At 41.4% G+C, this 20,397-nt stretch overlaps 1 protein-coding gene across 1 annotated transcript; it reads left to right on the plus strand.

Moving 5' to 3' along the window:
- Positions 1-3,318: 3,318 nt before the first annotated feature.
- LOC118781542 (solute carrier family 12 member 1-like) lies at positions 3,319-19,526 on the plus strand. The gene is made up of 27 exons (XM_036534493.1): positions 3,319-3,591; positions 5,544-5,672; positions 6,097-6,172; positions 7,471-7,566; positions 7,731-7,870; positions 8,169-8,279; positions 8,424-8,535; positions 8,759-8,886; positions 9,422-9,506; positions 10,752-10,903; positions 11,503-11,610; positions 12,404-12,527; positions 13,042-13,143; positions 13,805-13,960; positions 14,268-14,367; positions 14,471-14,582; positions 14,987-15,127; positions 15,589-15,695; positions 15,783-15,865; positions 16,716-16,826; positions 17,059-17,067; positions 17,576-17,704; positions 18,044-18,155; positions 18,363-18,449; positions 18,734-18,860; positions 18,965-19,032; positions 19,239-19,526. The coding sequence occupies exons 1-27, from the start codon at positions 3,319-3,321 to the stop codon at positions 19,372-19,374; spliced, it is 3,114 nt and encodes a 1,037-aa protein (XP_036390386.1). The 3' UTR covers positions 19,375-19,526.
- The last annotated feature ends 871 nt before the right edge of the window (positions 19,527-20,397 follow it).

The raw sequence follows: 20,397 nt of genomic DNA on the forward strand, positions 1-20,397 counted from the left end.
TGTGCCTTCATTTAGACATACTTCCCCATGAATCTACTAGTGTTATGTGTAGTTGAGAGCATGATTGTATGTATGAACATGTTTGACTTTGTATGCATGCATGAGCATGTGTGTGTATGCTGTGTGTGTGTGTGTGTGTGTGTGCTCCATGTGACATTTGAAAATTCCCTACTCTCCACACTTGTTGCTGTGATGCTAAGGGTGGAGACAGTTCAGAGCCATAGACTTGGCTCTGTTGAATAAAATGCCTGTGTTCTGCCTGCTACATGCCTGTTTCTCTAGATTTTAAAGACATGATTACATAACATGAAGCAGAGGTGGGCCAGCACCTTAACACAAAATAGTCCTGTAGTTTCACTTGAACACCTCAGACAAGGAGATCTCCCAGCAGAGGAAATTAAACATACTGTGCAACATTGCATTGACCATTTCTGTTAAGATTCTGGAATGGCAGTAGGGATGGTTGAAAGGCTCATTCTATGAAAGCATCCTTGTTGTTGCAGGTGTGAATCCCAAGTTTCACATTTTTGTAAATAATACATTACTTATTCTGATTATACTTTTGCTCTATCCTAAAGACAAATGTTGTTCCATATTTAATGTCTGTTAAAATGTTTTGCTCATGTTAAGTAACACACATGCATGATTAACTAATAAGAGTTAGGGAATAGGCTGGGAGAAAACCCACAGTACCTCCAGGACCTGGGATTGACATCCTCGGCACATATGGGTGAAATGTAAAAGGCTGCATAAGTCTTGGAGGAGGGGGCAGTGATTTGTTTATGGAGGAGGGGGTAGATTAAGCAAAGCAATACCACTGTGTTAACTGGACAGTGAATCATGGCCTGGTGCAAATGAATGATGTGCAACGTGAGGAACTCACCCAAAGCTGCATATATTTCCCATCTGCTTCCTTCACAAGGGAGGCCATTCTGCAACTCTTTCTGGATGCACTCCCAGACTGCACTGGGGCAGTAGAAGGACTGATAACAAACTGCTGTGAGTCAGGGCCTTAACTGTCCTGTCTATCCCATAGCGCATTTGGTCAACTGTTTACACTAAGGGACCAGGTCTGAATGGCTCTGAAAATCGGCCTTGAGCTGTCACCCTGAAATGCTGCAGGTCTGAATCCTCAAGGGGAGCCCTACTGTTGTGCCCTTTAACAAGGGACTGCCCCGAAGTTGCTGCAGTAAATATAAAGTTGTTTTATGTTAGCTGTGTTTGCCACCATGAATAAGTGTACCTGCTGTGCAGAGCACGGCATTCTGTGTGTCAGTAGGATGTTGCTCTGTTACACAATCATATTCATTTATTAACTTCATTTACTACCCAGAGTAAGGCTAAAATGCAAGTGTACATTAAGTATAAAAGGAGTGATGAGAACATTAACATAGGTATGTGAGTATATAGGCCATTGTCACAGTTCTAAATTGGTTAGTGGAAAAAAACTTATGATTTTGTGTCAGACACCATCTCTTGCACAACCACAAGGAACTGAACTGTGAACTGCAGATTATTCTGACACCTATTATCTCCTCTTCTCATTTCTCCCACAGTCTCTGTGCCCTTCCCCTTGGTGTCCTTGTGTGTTGACCTCAATAAGTGACTTGCAGTTCCAGCAAGATCACAAGAGTCCTGTCTCTCAATGAAACAGACAGATCATCTGAACCTTAGCTGTGCAACACCTTTTCCTCTTACCTGTCTCTGTGTTGCATACACATAGTACTGAAATAGGTTTAGCTGAGTTTGTCGAAAGCTCAACATGAAAAAAGCAGACTAAAATGTTATATGAGCATGTCAATTAAAGTTTAATTAATTACTATTTATTTCATGTTGGAATGAATGAGATTTTGAGGTGATTTTGAAAAAGAGGAAGAATTCTTTTTCAGAGGAGAACCTGACCTGCCTCTACCTCCTGTTATGTTTGTTACATGTGTTGAAGTGATTTTATTGAAAAGTTCATTTATGTGTTTCTGCTTCTTCTTATATGACACTGCAATATATATAAAACAACACCCTTATATTTACAAGAAAGTATGTATACAATGGTTTAAAAAAAGTGGGTGGGGGGAGTGGAGGACAGACATGTGGATGAAGGAAAGCTTTGGGCATCTTTCCAGTCTCTTATTAACTTTAAACACATGCTCAAAGAAGTGCTCCACATCACTGATCTCAGATCAGTCACTTTGCCTTCAGAGCGGGGTTGAGTTTGGGGGATGGGGTACAGTAGGGTGCATTTCAAGCGCTGTGGATTTGCCTTAATGTACCCTTGAATGGGTTAATGTGCCTTCACTTCCCCATGAATCTACTAGTGTTATGTGTAGTTGAGAGCATGATTGTATGTGTGAACATGTTTGACTTTGTATGCATGGATGAGCATGTGTGTGTATGCTGTGTGTGTGTGTGTGTGTGTGTGTGTGTGTGTGTGTGTGTGTGTGTGTGTGTGTGTGTTTTGAGCACTAATTGATCTCCATCTGGGTTCATAAAGGAAGATAATGCAATAGGAATTCATTTGAATTCTAGGGGGAGTAGTTTTTAAGCCGTTATTTAAAAGTATTTAATATGCTCATTAAAATGATGATGAAAAGGATGAAGAGTCAACATGACATGAACCCAGATGGAGATCAATTAGTGCTCAAATGCTAACCCTATTCATAACTCCTTCTCTTTGTGAACACCACGATGGCTCAGAGAATGTTCAAGGGTTTTTTTCCAGAAAGTAATGCAGGGTTAGCTCAGTGGGATTCACCAGTACACTGAAAGTTGCAGATACTGCACCAGTCAATGACATGTTAAGCCCTAAATGTAATTTCCTCCATGATTTCTTAACACTTGCCTGATGATTCATCTCTACTGAGCAGCTTGTCCTGAAGTATGCTAAAAATATGCTCATAAACTTAGGCATGACATGTGCTCGTTCAGAGAATGATATTAATAATCAATACTTTAAATCTCAGGCAATAAGCGTCTCTTTATCTTTTCTTCACATTTATGGCCTAGTTAATTTTTAAGCGACCCTATTCATTCCTTTCAATGAGGCAAGGACATTACTGCCATCCTGACTGAAGTCTTAAGGTAGAGCCAACAGGTAGAGCCAATCCCCTTCTCCCAGCAGATTGTCCTGACACAGGGTATAAAGGCAAGTGCAGGGTAGCCCCCAGAGCCTTTGTGATCACTTTGCTTCTTGAGGAATTCTATTTCAAAACATTCTGTTTTGATCAGAGTTGGAAATTCTGAGGACTCAGATCGCCTTCCAGTCAGTGATCTTAACCCAGTCGGGAGGTACTGTGAGGACAGAAGAGTGCACAAAGGTTCACGATGGAGAAGAACACTTCAGGTGGGGGTGAGAATGTGAATCAGGCTTATGACACAGTCGGCGACGATCCACCCCACTATGAGGAGACATCCTTCTCAGGAACAACCGGAACTGGGGGAGACCACAGGGAGATGCGGCCCTCTGTAGCCAGCGCCTTTGGTCACAATACTCTGGACCGGGTGCCGCGCATCGAGTACTACCGCAACGTGGGCAGCGTCAGTGGGCACAGGGCTGTGAGACCCTCCCTGCAGGAGCTCCATGATGTCTTCCAGAAGGTAAGCTTCAAGCCCGACTGCCTGCAGCCATATCTGCATGTCCCCTTTTGACACCCCCTGTGCAGGGATTACTGGGATGGGTATAGAGGGTAGGAAAGCATCTTTGATGCCTCAGGTTGGGTCCAATAAAAAGGTAAAAGTAATCACTTCTCTTCTCAAAGGGAGATATCCATGCCTTGGTACAGCAGTATTGCAAGCAGGCCCTGAACATGATATGAAACCATTAAAGATAAAACACAAGTTTGCCTTATTGAGCCAAGTGAAGGGAAATGTACTGTCATCTCTTATAATGTCCTTTTTTGTGTTCCTCTCTGGTGGCATTACTGAAATGGAAGCTTGCTGTTTTGTGTGTCTTTTTTTTTGTTTTGTTTTGTTTCAGAAAATTGAAACTGAAATAAATTTAAACAGTCAAAATCCCACTGAGCAGAAATCTAAAGAAATCAAAGAGAGAGAAAATGGTTTCATGGTTGACTTTCCATGGATAATAAACCAGTAAAATAAAATATGGTCAAATCATTTCCTTTACACAATGACAAATGGAAGAGATATCTAATTGCAAAAAGTGTGTGTAGACAGGGAGCAATGTAAAGTGGTATAATAAAGACAAGTGCAGCATGTGTAAACCAAGTTGTGGGGCTTCAAAGTGAAGTTGAAAAAGTAGGATGACAGTTCCTACTTTTTCAACTTCAGCAGCAGATCCTTTCAACTCTTCCTAATGTTTTAACCCACACCTTTGCATTGCAGCATAGAAAATGTGAGGATAGCATAAAATGTATGATTATTGCTATATAATTACTAAAGCTTAAAACAGATTTCAATCTGACATATTTAAACATCTCATAGCAACTACATTACAGTAAAAAAGAACAACACAATACATTAAATGGTGCTTAATATTTTTTCCTTCATTTGATTTATTCATGTTTCTGCATCTCAAGTTTTTTGCAAATTGGGTTCCCAGACGGGGTCCTGACTTGAAGGTTGCAAATCATAAAGTCAGACCTTTCTGATGTCAAACTTTTTCTGCATGAATATTTCAGGCCAGCCTTAACTTCTTCATGCAGCATGAGTCCCAAAACAATGGCATCTGGGTGTTTCACAATAACATCATCAATACACAATAGCAGGCATTGTCTAAATAGCTAAGGAGTGATTACAGTATGGCTCTGTGAATAAGACTGGCGCAAACACCTGGTTTGTAAATAATGATTCTCTGAGGTAAATCCATCAATTCTTTTTTTCAATTTTTTTTTCACCAAATGAAGCAACTGAGGCAAATGAGGTCTGAAAACCTGCAGCAGTCGGAGCAGGGAAGTCCCACGAATGGTGTGGTTCTGCTCCCTTGCACCATAAACATTCAATATGTATCTTCTGAAAGTTGATTTAGATTAAGCCCCATTCAGGCACATTTGTTCTTCAAGGACAGAGCATGCTCAGAGTATGCTATCAACAATATGGCAAACATTAATCAAGCCCCAGTAGAACCTGAATGTGCCTCTCCCCTCACCCAGGTCCAAAGGGGGCGAGAACGTGACAGAGGGCATAACACGCTCCTCTTGTATGATGGGAAAAAGTAACTTTAATGTTTTCACCCCAGCTGGCCGTTCCACTCCATGTTTCCTTCCACAGACAAGCATTCCTTTTGCCCCAGGCTACATAAGACTGGTTACTCCTCAGTTCACTCCACTGGTATTTTCACTCCAAAATGTGGCTCAACCCATAATTAGAAGTGTGTTATACAACATAGCATGCTGTGGTGGTTGAGGAGACAGACTGGTATCAAGAGTTGCAGATTTACTTCACAGCTGGGGGACATTGCTGCTGTGGTCTTGAGCAAGGTAGCAGGAATTGCTTTTGTGCTTACCCTTACCTATAAATGGATAGTATCTAACATTGTAAGTTGGGTGCACATAGTGAGAGCACCCATTACACCATTGTTTCCCCCCCTGCAGAATGATGGTGTTGCAGACACAGCAGACAGGGTGGCGGGCAGTGATGGAAGCCACTCAGAGGATGTGGAGTCCATCCCTCCACAGGAGAAAGGCGGGGTTGTCAAGTTTGGCTGGATCAAGGGGGTGCTGGTGAGTGCAGGCTCATACATGTTCCATATGCAGCCACTGACCACCTTCCAGTCACTTCCAGTTTTAAAGTTTAGATTCCAGATTTCCTGTTTCCCAAAAAAGCATTCAGTGAATATGGAACCATACTCTCTTCCTTGGAAGTAACCTAGAATGTAAGAGCTGCATAATTATGTTTTAGACCACCGTAGCAATTCCATTTATGTTGTTGTAACAGGCAGTTATAATTGTTTATGAATGACCATAAATGTCACTTCATAGTTTAATTTATTGGTCAGGAAGGTATAGAAACATGCAACTTATCAACAGGTATTGCATTTCAAGAATATACTGTCACTCCAAAATGTCTGACCACTGTCAGGGCATTTTGGGCTTTTATTTTTTTTTTGGCTTTGCTGCAGTCTCACCTTGATATTACCTTTCCCAGGTGAGGTGCATGCTGAATATCTGGGGAGTGATGCTGTTCATTCGTCTCTCCTGGGTGTTTGGTCAGGCTGGTATTGGTGAGTAATCTCACTCTGAGACTCCTCTCCTTCCCAGATGACGCTAAATCATTACAGTTGGTACAATTTCTCTTTCCTCTCCATAACCAGCCACCATTCTTATTAGTTCTGATTAAAGAGGATGAACTTCAAAGCCATTCTTGTACAAATAGAGCATCTGATCTAAAAGGCAAGCCCTGTTTTGAATGTGCAAGAGAATTAGATTTTAAGATGAGAGCACAAGGCTTTCTGATGAGATTTTCAGTGCTTGGTTGTGCTAATAAGAAGGAATAATATACAGTGCTAAAGCTGGGAGATCAAGGAGGAGGGCTGTGCTGTTATAGCAGGCATTCCTGGACAGGGGAGTATGTGCAGTGTGGGGGATTATGGGAAAAGAAGAAGAACAGCAAGGGTAGCACAAACTCCAACCAGGAGGGCACAGAGATCCAGCTATTTAAGTGCCCTTCAAATAAGGGTCATATATCAAGACCCACTCAAAACACACAAATATTAAATTCCATCAGTGTAACCAATTCATGTGGGTGTTTTTATTGGTCAACACTAAGTGTCATTTTTATATCTCCCTCATCACTTGTGCCAGTCAGACTGGTGTTAAAACCTTTTTTATGATGCATAATTCATTGGAGAAGAGCCATTGGTTCCAAGGTAGAAAAATGAGAGATGTTTAGCATTGAGTTATGGCCCAAGGTCTTTAGGTGCATGATTAATCCTCCGAAATGGGATGTTTGTGCCTCGACACAGTTCTCTTGCTTTTTGAAGGTGCTGAACGTGGCCTTAGGCCACAATGAGATGTTTTGGCTTGAACTTCTTTTGCTTCAGAAGTGAAAGTGTGACACCTTTATGGTGGAGGATTGTGACCTTGAAACAAGGGAGGTTGAAAACTTACTTTTGAATTGCAAATTGAGTCTGTTTTTTGACTGTTCCCCACAATGCAAAAGCACAGCAGTTTAAAGAGGGCTGATTCCCCTTCTCACCCCACTTCTGCATCTAATATGGGTAGCTGGTCTCACCTTCACAGTACAGGTGATCCTCCTAATTTCTAGATTTGCCATTCAGTTTCAGATATTGGCAGCAAGCTGTGCTACCTGACCCCTGTTTCCATGCTGCACCAACCCATGCTCTCTTACACTTATTTTGAATATTGTTCAAGTTTTTCTTTTGCATTATTCTGTTTTTACTCTGTCTTTATACCAAAACTAGCATGAGGAGACTGTATTTGGAACTGTGTTGATTTGGGGAACTGTGTTTTTTTATGGCACTGAGGCGGTGTCGTGGCTCTGATGGCTCATGCATTGCAGGTCTGGGAATCGTGGTCATTGTTCTGAGTGTGGTGGTCACCACCATCACAGGTCTCTCCATGTCTGCCATCTGCACCAATGGAGTGGTGCGGGGAGGTAGGGTGTCCGGCACATTTCCTCCAGAACTGCCACACTGTATGAGAGGATTGTTACATTGCCTCCGCTTTCATTGCAATAAAGCAGTGGGTATGGAGTGGCTGAGACTGAGACACACAATATTTGAGCTTGAAGTAACTGTGACACCAATTTTTCTGCTCCAGGAGGAGCATATTACCTGATCTCCCGTAGTCTTGGACCCGAGTTTGGCGGCTCCATTGGCCTGATCTTTGCCTTCGCCAACGCAGTGGCCGTGGCCATGTATGTGGTGGGCTTCGCTGAGACAGTCGTGCAACTGCTGAAGGTGTGCCCTCACCCCCATGAAAGACAAGTTTAACACGCCTCCCAAAGATTATGTTCTACAACTTTTCCAGATGGATAAAAGTCAAGGAAAGAAACATTTTGACAAAAATGCTTTGACAGAAACCAGTTCTGTTTTTGGTGGGCTCTAATCTATATGACGCCTAAACAATAAAGACAAGAAATCTGTCTGCACCTAACTTGCAAAGAATATTGCAGAAATTACCACTGATTCACCTGGACAATCTCAGGTGTGATATGCTTAAATGTGGATTGATACTGATGCTGGTGGTGCTTTTTAGGAGAATAACGCCATCATGGTGGACGAGGTGAATGACATCAGAATCATTGGCTGCATCACAGTGGTTATACTATTGGGGATTTCAGTAGCCGGCATGGAGTGGGAAGCTAAGGTGAGAAGAAATCAGTTATATGTATGTGCTTTTCACACAAATAACTGATTTGTAGCAGTGCAGGCTACATTAAGCATGCAATGCCTTTCCTCCAGTTATGAGGCTGAGCAGCATTTTCAGCATTTTCTGTGCCTGCTGCTCTAGGCCCAGCTCATCTTGCTGGTTATCCTGCTGGTGGCCATCGTAAACGTCTTCGTGGGAACATTCATCCCAGCCACAGAGGACAAGAAATCCAAAGGCTTCTTCAATTACCAAAGTCAGTCTATCATGGAGCAGTTCAGCATGTTAATGATGAACACTTGCAGGCTTGGGGGAACCAATCACATTAGTGTTGTTTCATTGTTGTCAAAGACGTATTAGAGAAGCAAGGTGGTATCTCTGTGAGAATGTAATGGATGGCCTAATGCAAAACACAAATGTTAAGTTTTAGGTTGGATAAGAACCAAGGCCCGCATTAAACTATACCTCTTCTCCTGCAGTGTCCATTTTCACTGAAAACTTTACACCAGACTTTAGAGATGGGGAGACATTTTTCTCCGTCTTTGCGATCTTCTTTCCTGCTGCAACGGGGATCCTGGCTGGTGCAAACATCTCTGGGGATTTGAAGGTGAGAGATGCCGTAGTGAATGGCTCACTCAGTTAAGATACTGTACTTCAATTAAGAAACACACCACCCAAATCAGCAGCAGCCAATACATTACCACTGTTTTAAAGGGAATCCTTGGCTCTTTGCTATAAATGCCCAGACAATCACTTGATAGTTAACACTAAACATTTTAGGTTTTCTGGGGGGAAGTCAGTTTTAAAACTTTACACCATGGAAGCAATCAATTGGACTTGCCATGTGCACACCAGAACAAAAGCCCTTCCTAGGGTAGTATGTTAAGTACTGTATGTAGATATGCATTCATTCATGTTGTGTGCTCAACTTTACCACAAGCATGTAATATGTGTAATGTAAATCCACCAAAGTGCATTTGGGTTTCTGATGGCAGACACAGGTTGTAATATTTGTGAGTCGAACCTGTGCTGAAGCTGGGTTTCTAAACAACGCAAGTGAAAGGCACACATTCGAGTCACGGAGCTAGTTGAACCCTTCCTTCACAACAGAAAAAATGACCGTGTTGTTATTTGTGTTGAAGGATGCCCAGGCTGCCATCCCCAAAGGGACCCTGCTGGCCATCTTAATCACAGGGGTGACCTACCTGGCTGTGGCACTCTGTGTCTGTGAGTAAATTTACACCAATGGAGAAACTGTATCACAGCATCACTCATTGACTAGATACTATTAACTATCCAGAGAGGGATGAAAAGATGACCTAATACAGATGAATGTATGTATTGGCTAGCAGTTAATATCATGTCAGCTCAAAAGTAATTTATATAATCAAGTAGTAATATAAAGTAGTTTACATCTCATTGATTTTAATATTATCACTGTGAATTACTTTTTGTCATTGAATCATTGCTTTTTTCCATAACATTTAATGTTGAAACTCTTAAGGCTTTCCATTGCTTTACTTTATTGCATTCCATGATACATGAAGAACAAATGTGATTGATGACTAGTATGCTGTTAAGCTTTTCAGACCATTACATAATTTAGTCACAAGTGTATGCAAAATCTCAGATACACACTTTATTTAAAAAAGAGTGCAGTAAACAAACTTGATCATATCCTTAAATACAATTTAAGCATGAGTAATTGCTTGAAATGCTCCCTTTATGTGATACTATTGGAAATTGACAGGCCATAATGGATTACTGTTTAATTTAAACAATGCATTACTCAGCCATCTATTCCTCAGGGTCCCCTTATTGTCTCTTGCAAAATTAATGTGGGGCATGGTATTCTGTCCCTCTTTGAATATCTATAAAAAAAGATTAAAGCACCAAGCCTCACTAGGGGATCAATTAATCTGCAAATCCATGCTCCAATCAAGATGCTGGCTCAATGCTTCAGTGAGACTGTGTCGTGAAGCTTCATGCAGGTGCCAATGTTCCAAGAATCAACAGAGGTCCTCCAGAGAAAGCAAAGTTTTGTTACTCTGGTCATATGAATAGGGACTGATTGAGTTATTGTAACCATATCTATAACTGTCTATAAATGTCATCAGATGGCAACTAACAAGGATTCTGACCGACAAATATAACATTTGGTAGGAAGCATACTGCTGATATACAAAAGCAAAATATTTTGGATGATGGTACATGGACAGCTGTAGGACTGCTGCCTTTCAAACAACATGTTGCAGAGCTGTTTTAGAGTTGATATTTTCCCTACTTAGTTTACCATCTTCCACTTCAGAATCTAGTGGCTTCTACAGTAGCGTATACTTCCACCCATCTCAATAATAAACATAAAATGCAGTTTCCAGGAAATGAGGTCATATGCTCGTCCCTAGAAAATGTCACATAGCTTACTGCTGCAGTAAGCTAAACACTCTTCTTCTCCCCTGACTTTCTCTCTAGCCTCCACAGTAGTACGTGATGCAACCGGCAACCACAATGACACCATCACTCCAGGAACAATCTGCAAAGGTTCAGTTGCGTGTGAGCTCGGTTATGATTTCTCATCCTGTGCAACTGAGGACTGCAGATTTGGCCTTATGAACGATTTCCAGGTTTGTCAGTGGTGGTGTTTGCTGCAGTGAATCCCTAAAATTACCTCCTTTTGTGTGTGGGCATTAACTCTGAACAACACTGTAGCATATGTATAATTATTATCATTTTATGGATACAAACAATGACTGCCTTAGATGGGCTGAATAGCTTGTTCTTGTCTTTATGGAATAATTTAAATTAAAAATGCTAACTAAATATATTTATCACACACACACAAACACGCAAGCACACACACACACACACATTTTTTGACTTTTTTTGACATTCTTTACCCTCTTTCTTTTTCTCTCTGCTTCTCTCTCCTTCTCTCTCAATGTCTCTCCACTGTCCTTAACCTTCTTAACCAGTGTCTATCTGAAAGCACTGACATACACACACACACACACACACACACACGCGCACACACACACACAAGTGGCAGTCCTATTTTTCCAAATACATAGACTTAATGGGAAAAATGTTTTGTATATGTAACCTGTCTTTTTTTGCACTGAAAGTGTTTTTATGTAGAAATAGATGGAATAATTACGTACAATAATAACGTACAAAGGAACCACTATGTATGATGTTGACCTGGTATATATGTTTTCTCTTCCAGGTCATGACAATGCTGTCTGGGTTTGGGCCTCTGATTACAGCTGGGACATTTTCTGCCACCCTCTCATCAGCTTTGGCCTCTCTCGTTAGCGCGCCCAAAGTCTTCCAGGTGAGTCTCAAACCAAAATTGTTATTGAACAAATCCGGCTTTTGTAAAACATCCAAGTGCATAGTGAAGCGCATCATAGCATTTCATTTAAAACAACATGGATACAGGCAGCAACATGAGTCCTACTTTAAGATAATCTAGGGACTGAAAATACAAGCAAGAAAAAGAGCAAGTGAAAGTAACAACACAAAAAATCTGAAAAGGAAACATGTTTCCTCCCTCTGGGGATAATTAATGTGTTTCATTCAGTGAAACTGTGATTTACTTTATCCCTTGGGTGTGTACGTGACGTCTCTCACCCTGTTAATAAACACAAAGGCTAAGATTTGCATCACTCTGCTCTCTGGGTCCTGTCATTCCCGAACAGTCATGCAGTACATGTCACAATACTTAATAGTTACACTGTACGTGTGAGGTTATATTCAAATCTAAAAATGTTTATACTGTATAAATATCTCGATAACATATTAATCTAGCCATTTGAGTCTTGTTCTCTTGTGCTCAGGAAAGCAACCCCACTTATAACATTGTGTCTATGTGAAAAACAGATTCATGCGAAAATGTGAAACAAAGCTGTTTCCTGGAATCCACTGTGTCAGGGAAGCAGGATGTGCCTGTACTGACACAAATAAGAACTTGCATTACAGAGCACATGTTCATGAAGCAGCTCATTTATCATTATGGTATAGAAGCACTTTGGACTCAGGCTTTTATGTAGAAAGAATGCTTTAACGTGCTTTAACGTCTTTTACAACAGCTATGGGTTGGCTTACCTTGCAAAATCTACCTACAGGCACTGTGCAAAGACAACATCTACAAAGCACTGCACTTCTTTGCCAAGGGCCATGGCAAAAACAACGAACCAATCCGAGGCTACATCCTCACCTTCATCATTGCTGTGGCCTTCATTCTCATAGGTGACTGCATTCATAAACAACCATAATCATCACAGATGAGACATGCAGCTGACCATGACACGTCATTGGTAGGAATATTGAAGGCAGAGTGAAAATGGTCACTGACAATTGTAGAGAACCTTGCTAGCAAAAGTTTGAAGCAGTCCATTGAGTCACAAAGTAGCTACAGACATGTACACTGCAAAAATAGCCCTTCAAAAATAAGAAATAAAATAATTAATACAAGGTGTTTTTTGCTAGTAATAAGTGAAAAAATCTGCCAATGGAACTAGTGGAAATACACAAATATTCAAGATGCACCGTCTAAAAACAAGTCCTTGTAGCTCAAGGAAATTTTGCTTGTTTGGTGACTGTGTCTTATATTAAGTGTAAAGAGATATTTTGACTTGAAAAGAGACAAATATGCTTGGTGAGATTTGGATTTTTTGCAGTGTATTTGCCTCTAAGCTAAACAGTCAACAAACTCCACTGTTGTTATCACATACTAATTTTTGCCCATTTCTTTTTCTTTTAGCTCAACTCAACGTGATTGCCCCAATCATTTCCAACTTCTTCCTGGCATCCTACGCCCTCATCAACTTTTCTTGCTTCCATGCTTCCTACGCCAAATCACCAGGTTATTAGCGTCCATTTGTATCGAATTATCCAGATTGCACAAAGTACCCAGAATAGCAGCCAATGTCACAGTTCATAATGAAGACATTGTTCTCATGTTCTTGGTTTCTTTTGCATGGAGCCTGTGCAGTGCCATGTCACTATGTACTTTTGCTTAACAAACAGAAAGCAGAAAATGGGAAATTCTAATTTTGATGTACCACCACCACAGTGTGTTGTGTAAGTACAACACCAAACCTTCAACAACTCAACCTAGTGACTCAACCTGGAGATCTGCAATTTGACAGGTTTTCCTGCTCTCCTTAAACTACCGTAACTCCCTGGAGTGGACAGTGAAGCTAAATTTGTGACTTACTGGTGCCAAAGCCTGAAACCTCTGGGTAGAGCAGCCCTACATTTGCTAGGACCCTCCAGGACCAGGCTGAGTAGCCCTGTAGTCATGGGCCCCCCAGGACCAGAGTAGAGTAGCCCTGCAGACACTGCAGCCTTCTGAGAAAGGCATGAGAGGTCTTGCATTGCAATATAGCTCTTTGCATCACATTAAGATAGTCCAGCAATATAATAATAATTCAGCATTGAATAAGTGTTTGTACATCAAACAAGAGACCCATGAGCCTATTTTGTTGAACCTGTTTTCTCATGGTGAAACTTTTGTCCCATAGGATGGAGGCCCGCATACAGATTCTACAACATGTGGCTGTCTCTGTTTGGAGCAGTGCTGTGCTGCGCTGTGATGTTTGTCATTAACTGGTGGGCAGCTCTGATCACATACATCCTTGAGATCTTCCTTTATGTCTACGTCACAGTGAAGAAACCAGGTAAAAGACTAAATGGGACCCAATAGGGCCTCATCAGTCTCCAAGACTGAGACTGAGTTTCTATGGTACCTCAGAGGAGACACTCAAAGCTGTTGGAATATGTATTACCATATATGTATACCAGTGTATTTTTTAATAGTTATAGTGATCCTTCATAAACCCCATAGTAGGTGGAGCCATCACATGCATCAATGACTCACTAATCTGAGCCAATCCCTCTGGTGTGAAGTGTAATATGATTGGTTCATATCATGGTAGCTCCATCAATAAAAAACATCACTAATTTTTAACATTTTGCCCCTCACAGATGTAAACTGGGGATCCTCCACCCAAGCTGTGACATTTGTCAATGCTGTGAACAACACCCTGACTTTGAGTGCAGTGGGTGACCATGTGAAGAACTTCAGGTAATCTAGTAATTAAAATGGAGATACTGACCTGCTGTACAATGGAATATACATTTCAGTGCAAAGTTACATGGATAAAAACCCCATCTTGTGTCACGCACAGGCCCCAGTGTCTCGTGCTAACTGGAGCTCCTAAGAGTAGGCCAGCACTCCTTGACATTGCACACTCCTTCACCAAGAACTATGGACTGTGCATCACCTGCCAGGTGTTTGTGGTAAGAATGCATTCTTGCTAACAAATTCCAAATCAACATCTGGAGCAGGGCCACCAAGAGCAATGTCTGTGAGGTCTGCTGAGGTCCATCAGAGCCAGCGCTCTGCCTAGTTAAGTTTGATTTATAAAGGTTGATAAGATAAAAGATAAAAGTTTTTGTTTTGTTGTTATGAAATGTGACCCCACTGATCTAGCTCTTGGACACTGCATCCTCAAAGAGGAAGACAGTACAAACATACTGGTTTTATAAAATGAATCGATTTGAGTTGCCATTGCAGAGACCGCCAGCATAGCATAACACAGCATAGACCGCCGATGTGTGGTCACTGGGCCTGAGCCTGCAGGGGGCTAACATTCACCCTTGGAGCACTTCCATCTTGGTGATATGAAATTCCTCCTCCTAAGGGCCCACGACCCGAGACCATGATGGAGATGAACGCTAGCATGGAGAGGAACCAAATGTGGCTCCAAAAGAAGAAACGCAAGGCTTTCTATGCAGCAGTCACCTGCAACAGCTTCAGGGAGGGAGCTGAGAGCCTCCTGCAGGTGAGCTCCGGACAGAGACTGGTCTAAGCATTAATTACACATCAACAGGGATTGTCAGGATGCTTATCACCAAAGATGAGGTTTCTGATATTTTATCAGGATTTTAGACTTCGAATAGACTGGATTTATGGGCCAACTGACACCATGGTCTGTGACGCAATCTCAACTCCTGCTATATTTCTTGTTGTATGGATGCTATGGTTAACAATAAAAAGCATCAAGGACATGAACTACTTTATAGAGGGCTGGTTTTCAAAAGCTCAATTGTGTGGTTACTTAAGATGAAAAGGAAACTGAAGGAAAAGTGTTTTGTTGACAAAAAACCTTTAATTTAATGATTAATGCATCCAGCTAATCTCTTCTTGCTTGATGGCTTTTTCCATTAATGTTAAACTTTGAAACCTGTTTGCCCCTTTACATGTTCAGTTCATAAACCATGTGCATTTTTTACTCGCTGATAGGCCTCAGGTATTGGTCGACTGAAGCCAAATACACTGGTGCTGGGATTTAAGAGAGATTGGCAGAGTGCAGAGGTGGAGGACGTTCAGAGCTACGTTGGTGTATTGCAGTAAGTCCTGCATACATCTAATGTTTGAAAGAGAGCAGTCGGAGAAACACCTTTTAACTTCATGTCTCGGTGTCCTCCTCCCGGCAGCGATACATTTGACTTTGAGTACGGTGCAGTGATGCTCAGGATTGACGAGGGACTTGACGTCTCACACATCGTCCAGGCGCAAGGTGAACATGTGTGCCTCTCTCTCTGACAATGCACACACATAGCTGTAGCCATGAGCCCAGTTATTCAGTCTGTTACATTAGATTTCTTTGGATGACACTCTTATCCAGAGTGACATATATAGCTTATGGTTTTTACATGTAATCCATTTATACAGCTGGTTATTTACTGAGGCAATTCAGGTTATGTACTGCAGTGCTGCACGTGGGAATAGAACTAGCAACCTTTGGGTTAGCCGCCCTGGTCCCTAGCACTATACAATACTGTTCCCACACTCTGTTCCACAATACATTCCTGTCTTGTTGCTGTACTTTCCTTCTTAAAAATACTTCTTATATTTCCCTCTATGTGGTCGACTCATGTTCATGTCCTCAACTGCACTGCCCTCTGCAGGAAGTGCTGAGCCAAATTAGCTGATGTATGGGTGCCTGACGAGTCACTAGGTGGCCGAGTGGTGACCCAAGAAGCCTTGTCCAACTTCTGCCTACCTAGTTGGCCAATGGCCTTCTGTCAAACTATGTGCCTGCCAAAATGCAGTGGCAGTGGTGTAGGGTATAAGGAACTGGGCCTGTAACCTAAAGGTTGAAGGTATGATCCACAGGTAGAGAGGTGCTTAGGCAGGGTACTTGACCTTGGTGGTTGCAATTACCCAGAGGTATAAATGCATAAAACAAAAGATAAAAGTAAGTTAACATAAGATAAAACATGATCACCCTATATGAGAGGGTCTTCCAAGCAAGACCATGCATTTAACATACATTGAAGTCTGTTTATGTTCAAGGCTTGATATCTGCTCCAGTGGTTCACAACTGGACCTCACTGCTAATTGGACCTCATTGTCTTCATCCTCAGAGGATATGGAAAGAATGGCCTCAGAGCAGCTAGCACTGGAGAGCGAGGAAAATGGTGGGAAGGGGATGTTCAAGAAGTCCAGGAAACACTCCAAGCAAGTGCTGACCAGAGGTACCTGCCCAATGTACTTCATCATCATTTGTCCCAGAATGCCTTGCGTTTCGAGGAGAAAATGTTATTTTATGAGCGGTAACAGGCTTTCTGTGAATCCTCCCCTTATAGCTTGAGCAGACAGATCTGTCTAGTGCAGCATTTCCCAGTGCTGGACCAGGGGACAACTGGCTGGTTTGTCTTCCAGCTGAGCTCCAACTGAGATCAATTATGTGTGGTTGAGTGAATTCAGCCAAAAATTGTTTGAACCCAACTCAGATGTTCACACTATTTTGCTTCCACATTGTTGGAACCTAGCACCATCATTACCATCACATTGTGCCAGAATTACTCTTACACTAGAAGCAGCAACTACATTACATTACATTACTTCATTTAGCAGACACTCTTACCAAGAGCGACTTACAAATAAGTGCATCACTGTGCCAAGAGTAGACATTGTAAGGTCTTACAAAAAGTCAGTAAGATACAAAGTTAAGTGCTATGCTAGTGTACAGTGGCTTTTTTATGAAAATAGCAGTCGATAGGAACTTTGCCCTTGACGGCGTTGCACTGATTGCGCTGTGTATTACCAAATGTAATTGAAACTAACTTGTTCTTAGAAAACAAGGTCTAATACACTTCTTCTCCCCCTTTGATTTTCTCCCCTCCCCTCATTTTATCCCTGCTTCTCCTATTTACCCCTCCCATTATCCTTACCTCTCATCTTATCCCCATCTCTCCCCTCTGACACCTCTCCCACTCTACAGTGTCTGTCCATGTTCCCCAGTCTGCTGAGGATGTTAAGGTGACCCAAAAGCTACAGGAGGCCAGCACTCAGTTCCAAAAGAAACAGAGAAAAGGCACCATTGATGTGTGGTGGCTCTTTGATGATGGAGGTAATGTGATGGTCATTGCAATCTCATTTAAAAATGGTACCACATCCCTGGCAAGCTATAATGTTTCATGTCTATAATGCATACCATGGTGATAACTGCTGACTTATCAAAAGGTGCAGTGACCAGTGTAACTGACTGAAAGATGTGACAACCACTCTGAGTGAATGAAAGCCATAATGACACCTCTGACTAACCAAAAGCTGTAATAACCACTCTGGATGAACACTCCAACACACACTTTGATTGACTGGCCACTATAATAGCTGCTCTGTTGATTAGAAAGACTGAATGACCACTCTGATCAAATGGCCACTGTAAAGCCTGCTTTAACCACTGTAGGTCTGACTTTACTGATCCCCTACATCTTGACCACACGGAAAAAGTGGAAGGACTGCAAGATGAGGATCTTCATCGCAGGAGAACCTGGCCGCATTGAACAAGACAAAGCAGAGTGCGTGGCAAAAAACAATCAATAATAACAGCAAAAGCGGTCACTGTACGGGCTACATAATAAAATGCTGAGCTGTAGTGCAGTAAAAAATTATGCTTTCTGTAATGCATACCAAGCAATAGACAGAGTTGTTTTGGAAAAGAGTACACCTTTGGGCACAACTTATTTTTTTACTTTTCATTTTTAATTAAAATACATTTCTTTTAGGATGCAATCCCTTCTGGAGAAATTCAGAATCAAATGTGTGGACATCAATGTCATCGATGACCTACATACTAAACCCAAGTCAGAAAAGTAAGATACAATCCAGTCACAAAAGCCATATTTGTGTACAAAATAAGTAAAGGAATTCACAGTTACTGAGGCCTCATGAGCCTCATGATGGTTGCGCTATCACGCTTTCAATCATTGACTTTTATGGACCAATCAAAAGGCTTTGTCCTTTCACATCAGTAAATCATTGGTAGCTTAGCATAGATCCACCTATTCATAAAGTTTCTCCCTCCCATTATCAATATTTCTACCTCATCCTCTCCTTGGGGTAATCTCCTGTCCCTGAATACTTTCCATTTTCTTAGTTGGAAGGCCTTCAAGGACATGATCAAGCCTTTCCGCCTCCATGAGGGGTCAGAGATGGGCAGCACACAGAGGAAGGACAGCTCCTGGAAGATCACTGACTCAGAACTGGAGATGTTTGAGGAAAAGGTAAACCCTGTCATCGAAACCAAAGGACAGGTCTACAAATTCATTTGTTCATTTTTCATCCCTTCTAAAACACATCCCTCTACCCATTTTTCTTCTCTACTCAGACATCCCTCCAAGTCCGCCTAAATGAACTACTCCAACAGAACTCAAAAATGGCTAACCTTATCATTGTGTAAGTATAGTGTGCATTCTTCTAATGTAGAGTACATGTGGTTCAGACCCCTCAGTGGCATGACAGAGCAGGTAAACCCAGACTGCAGCAATACTGAAATGTATACCCAGAGACATACTTTTAAATGAACACACAAAAGCTGGGAGCACAGCTATCTGTACTCATAATAAAGTTCCCCAGTGAATAACATTTTTTGTGTTATGCAGGAGCATGCCAATTGCGAGAAAGGGCTCTGTCTCTGACCACCTCTACATGGCCTGGCTGGATGCCCTTACAAAGAACCTTCCACCCACCCTACTCATCAGAGGGAACCACAAGAGCGTGCTCACATTCTACTCTTGAGCGACATATAACCAAGTACCCAGTCAAAATGTAACAATCTCAGTGTACCAGCCCTTACTCTGCACAAAACTCAGAGCAATGCAGCGCTTATACTGCCCCCTAGAGGACATGTGCAATCTATGCAAGAGCTGTTTATTCAGTCAGTAACAGTAACAGTTCACACCATTTTAATTTTAAGAACAGATACAGAACTATAAATACAACAGGACTTCTTATTTAGAAGGGTAGAGAGCTTTAAGAGATGTTATAAAAATCCTGATGTCCACTGAAATGCTTGTAAGCCTATAGACCACAGATATTTTTCTCCACATGAGTCATTTCTTGGCAAATTGTATGGGTAGTGTTTAAATAAAAATATGCTGTAATTGCTTTCTAAACATACCAAGACAAAGCCATCCATTACATTTATCATCTGCATTATATTCATTTTGCATCTACGTTAAATATTAATTTTGAATCAACTTGTGTACAGTTTTAATAAACTAAGGTTAAATGGATCTGTTTGTTGTTTGCATTTTTTATGTTATGGTACTCATTATATGCAATGTAAAAGTAAAGTTTTCTATATTTCATAATTGTAAACATATATGAAATTTACATTGTACTGTGTAAAAGGAATGCATCGGCTTACATAAATACTAATAAAATATTGATTCATACTTTAAATTGCCATTTAACATGGGTTCATCAATTCTGTTTGCAGTGTAATATCTACATAATGAGTGAAAATATCCATACTTTTCCAGGGGCTGGTTAAAAGCTATGTATAGGTGACCGGATGAAGACCATACAGGTTGACATATCGGTACTAGCCTTTGTTTCATCATGCAATGTAGACATTATGCAGGCTGCAACAGTGCAAAGATGGCTTTTACAGGATTCCACGTAAAATGTTGTGTCCTGTTGGGATTAGCCTCGAAAAAATAAAACAGAATTAAACTAAAACTTCAAAGGACCTTATGTGCTCGAAGATTACACTCAGTGGGGTGCCACCACACTGTCTTGTTCCGGTTCCGGTCTATG

Source organism: Megalops cyprinoides, chromosome 8, assembly GCF_013368585.1.
Source record: "Megalops cyprinoides isolate fMegCyp1 chromosome 8, fMegCyp1.pri, whole genome shotgun sequence".
NCBI lineage: Eukaryota > Metazoa > Chordata > Actinopteri > Elopiformes > Megalopidae > Megalops > Megalops cyprinoides.

What these genes read in the sequence shown, in the direction of transcription:
- LOC118781542 (XM_036534493.1), top strand. Translation starts at nt 3,319, where the DNA reads ATGGAGAAGAACACTTCAGGTGGGGGTGAGAATGTGAATCAGGCTTAT. An exon ending in GCATGGAGTGGGAAGCTAAG is followed by an intron (nt 8,280 to 8,423) that starts GTGAGAAGAAAT and finishes CTGCTGCTCTAG; the next exon opens with GCCCAGCTCATCTTGCTGGT. An exon ending in TGTGGCCTTCATTCTCATAG is followed by an intron (nt 12,528 to 13,041) that starts GTGACTGCATTC and finishes TTTTTCTTTTAG; the next exon opens with CTCAACTCAACGTGATTGCC.